At 39.1% G+C, this 2,812-nt stretch overlaps 1 protein-coding gene across 1 annotated transcript in view; it reads right to left on the bottom strand.

Moving 5' to 3' along the window:
- The window catches only part of itih3a.1 (inter-alpha-trypsin inhibitor heavy chain 3a, tandem duplicate 1), a 13,439-nt gene that overhangs the window by 5,726 nt on the left and 4,901 nt on the right, over window positions 1–2,812 (bottom strand). Inside the window, exons 8-12 of the mRNA XM_014009828.1 lie at window positions 1,795–1,923; window positions 1,528–1,644; window positions 1,284–1,452; window positions 1,046–1,171; window positions 791–972 (exon numbers count right to left, since the gene is read on the bottom strand). Of these exons, the coding sequence (XP_013865282.1) occupies window positions 791–972; window positions 1,046–1,171; window positions 1,284–1,452; window positions 1,528–1,644; window positions 1,795–1,923 (723 nt within the window). The remainder of the gene's footprint in view (window positions 1–790; window positions 973–1,045; window positions 1,172–1,283; window positions 1,453–1,527; window positions 1,645–1,794; window positions 1,924–2,812) is intronic.

Genomic DNA, 2,812 nt, shown 5'->3' on the forward strand with positions numbered 1-2,812 from the left:
GTTCTGAAGGCAAAAGGGGGTCCAACCCGTTACTAGCGTGGTGTACCTAATAAAGTGGCCGGTGAGTGTATATAAGCTTTAACCAATATGTGTGGATAGCATGGTGAACTCTGTTTACAGAATGAGATTTATGGAAGTGTTCCTAAAGCCTGGTTTATAGTTGACGTATTGCGCCAGGCGCGAGGCGGCGCGCCAATAGTGACAAAAGTGTATTGCCACGTCCTTTTGGAGAAATTTACAACAATATAGCGTCAAGGCCTTAAGCCCAAAGAGCAGAGCTAGTCAACTGGGGGTGGTGACAACAATCAAATGTAAACTTTAAATTTATGATTCAATGCAACAGTTAAACAAATTTAAAAAGTAGAAGATAATAATACTTTTTCCTTTACATAATGATGATTCCCTACTGTTATCGGGCCTAAAGATCACAAACATCTAAATTTCAGCCTAGTTTTTTGTGCAGAGATTTCTTTGTTTGTTCTTTAGAATGTTTGTTGAGGAACATTATTTTGAGGAAGAGTTGGAGGAGGAAGACTTTGGTATTTCTGTTGTTAAACAAGCAAAAAAAAAGCTAATTTGCAAAGTGTGAGAATGTGTCCCTACGCTTCCAAGCCAAGCTGCACTCTCTCCTAGCCAGCACAGTCACAGAGAGCCAGCTCTCTAAACTAAATCACGCTTTAGTTTGAACATGTGGATGTGTTTACTATTTCATTGTAAATGAAATATGGCTTTATAAGATTTGCTAATCATTAGGGTTTAACGTTTGGCCAAAGAACTCAACAAATCTCACCTGGAGCTGAAGGGCAGCATCTGAAGCTTCAAAGATACGGCGAGCCAGTCCTTTGTTTTGTTTGCTCATCACATCCAGGAAATTGTAGTCCACATAATTTCCAAATCCGAGACAGAAAAGAGACATGTTTCCTCCAATGGCATTACGCACATTCTCCTGAATCAATGGGATGTGAGACACTCCTACAGACGCAACACACAAAGTTGTAACACTTATTCTAATCTATCCCAGCGTACAGAGGCTTTTTATCCTTACCTGAGTTTGGCATTCCATCCGTCAGTAAAATGACCATGTCAGCACTTTTCTCTGGTACCCGATTCTGTCGTCTGTCTTCAACAATCATGTCCACACCTTTCAGGACTGCACCATTGATGTCGGTGGCTAGATTTTTTTTTTAAAGACAACAAACCACAAATAAACTTTGAACTATTCAGCTTGTGAATATATTATTTCATTTAGAGTAAAGATACTATATGTTTGTAAGTTTTCTTACTTCCTCCAAGAGGGAAGGTTTTAACGTAGATCATGGCATCAGCCACATTGTCCTTTGTTGCTTTGGTAAGAGAATTCTTCCAAAAATCCAATGAGTCATCAAACACGATGATTGAAAAATAATCTTCTTCATGGAGGTCTTCTAAGATGGCCAGCATGGCATTTCGAGTCTGGAAAACATCCGAAATCATACATGTCAATGCTTCTGTGTGAGAAGGCTGTCGTTTATCTAAACAGTCTCTTACCTGCTCCATTTTTCTACCAGACATTGATCCACTGCGGTCAATTATAAACGCCACATTCTTAGGAACTCTGGGCAAATCAGGTGGTGCAAAGAAGTGCACAAAGTATCCATTCACAATCTGAGGGAAATGAAATCAAAACCTGAGTTTAAAAAACATCTGTAGGAGGTACATAAAGCAAAAAAAAAAAAAACATTTAATAAACTAGCTACACTTTTATAGTGTTAAATCCAGATGATAAATCCAATAAATCTTTTTTTGACAGCTGACCTGAAGCTCCCCGAGGCTCTTCTCTCGCTTCACATCATACTCGATGATAAAATCACCATCAATGAGCGTTCCATCACAACCTTGACACTTCCTCTGCTGCTCCATGGTTGGAGAGAAAGAGATGCGTGCCTAATATGTGGGGTGGGGGGGGGGACACAAACAGATTTTTTTATTTGTTGTGAAACAGATGAAAAGAAAGAGAGACCAAGATTATAAGACATTTACAGACATTGATGAGTTTGACCTATGGTCCAGCTTCTCTCACGTCAGAATTTTAGATCATCTTAAGATGAGAATTAACGTTGTTATAGCCAATTTGATCGAACCTTAAAAATAAGTTGTTTTTAGGTCATAGTGTGAAATATCATGTTCAAATGACCCTGAGCTACAACTGCATTAAATCTTAGCTCAGCATCTGTAAAACAGTTACACTAAAATCTATCCAGTAGTTTAAGATGTTTTTTCTAACAAACAGGAATTAATCTAAAAGTTAGCTCTTAAAGGTTAGTTCAACATCTTTAAAATCTAGTTAATTATAGCCATATTTAGTTTTTCTAAAGTCAGTCGGCTGGACGGACATCTTGAATTGGGTTGGGTCTGAARGTTAATCAGTTGTAGATTTACATCCAATGAGCCTCAAAATGTCACTAATTAGATTCTGCTAACAGACGACTCCAAAGAGTAAATGGCAAAGTTTTAAACAAAGGTTTTTCATAATCTGTCAGCACTAAAATTAAGTGTTGGGCATCAGTCTCAGTTTAGCCTGGTTAAAACCAGACCCTGTCCTTCACTTCGCTTCGTACAAGGGTCTGGACTTGATGCATAGACAATCGTTTCTTGCAGGAGGCGTGGCCTCTGCTGAAGCATGTATGTGTTGTCGCTGTGACGGAGGCTAAGGAGCTAACTGGAAATCGCGTGTGCTGTAAACAATCCTACTGAGAGGAGAAAAGCAGCAGCTCTCATTTACAGTCGTCTCGTTCGAAATACACCGAGCTGAACGAGACGACTGTAAATGAGA

This window comes from Austrofundulus limnaeus, unplaced genomic scaffold, assembly GCF_001266775.1.
Source record: "Austrofundulus limnaeus strain Quisiro unplaced genomic scaffold, Austrofundulus_limnaeus-1.0 Scaffold62, whole genome shotgun sequence".
NCBI lineage: Eukaryota > Metazoa > Chordata > Actinopteri > Cyprinodontiformes > Rivulidae > Austrofundulus > Austrofundulus limnaeus.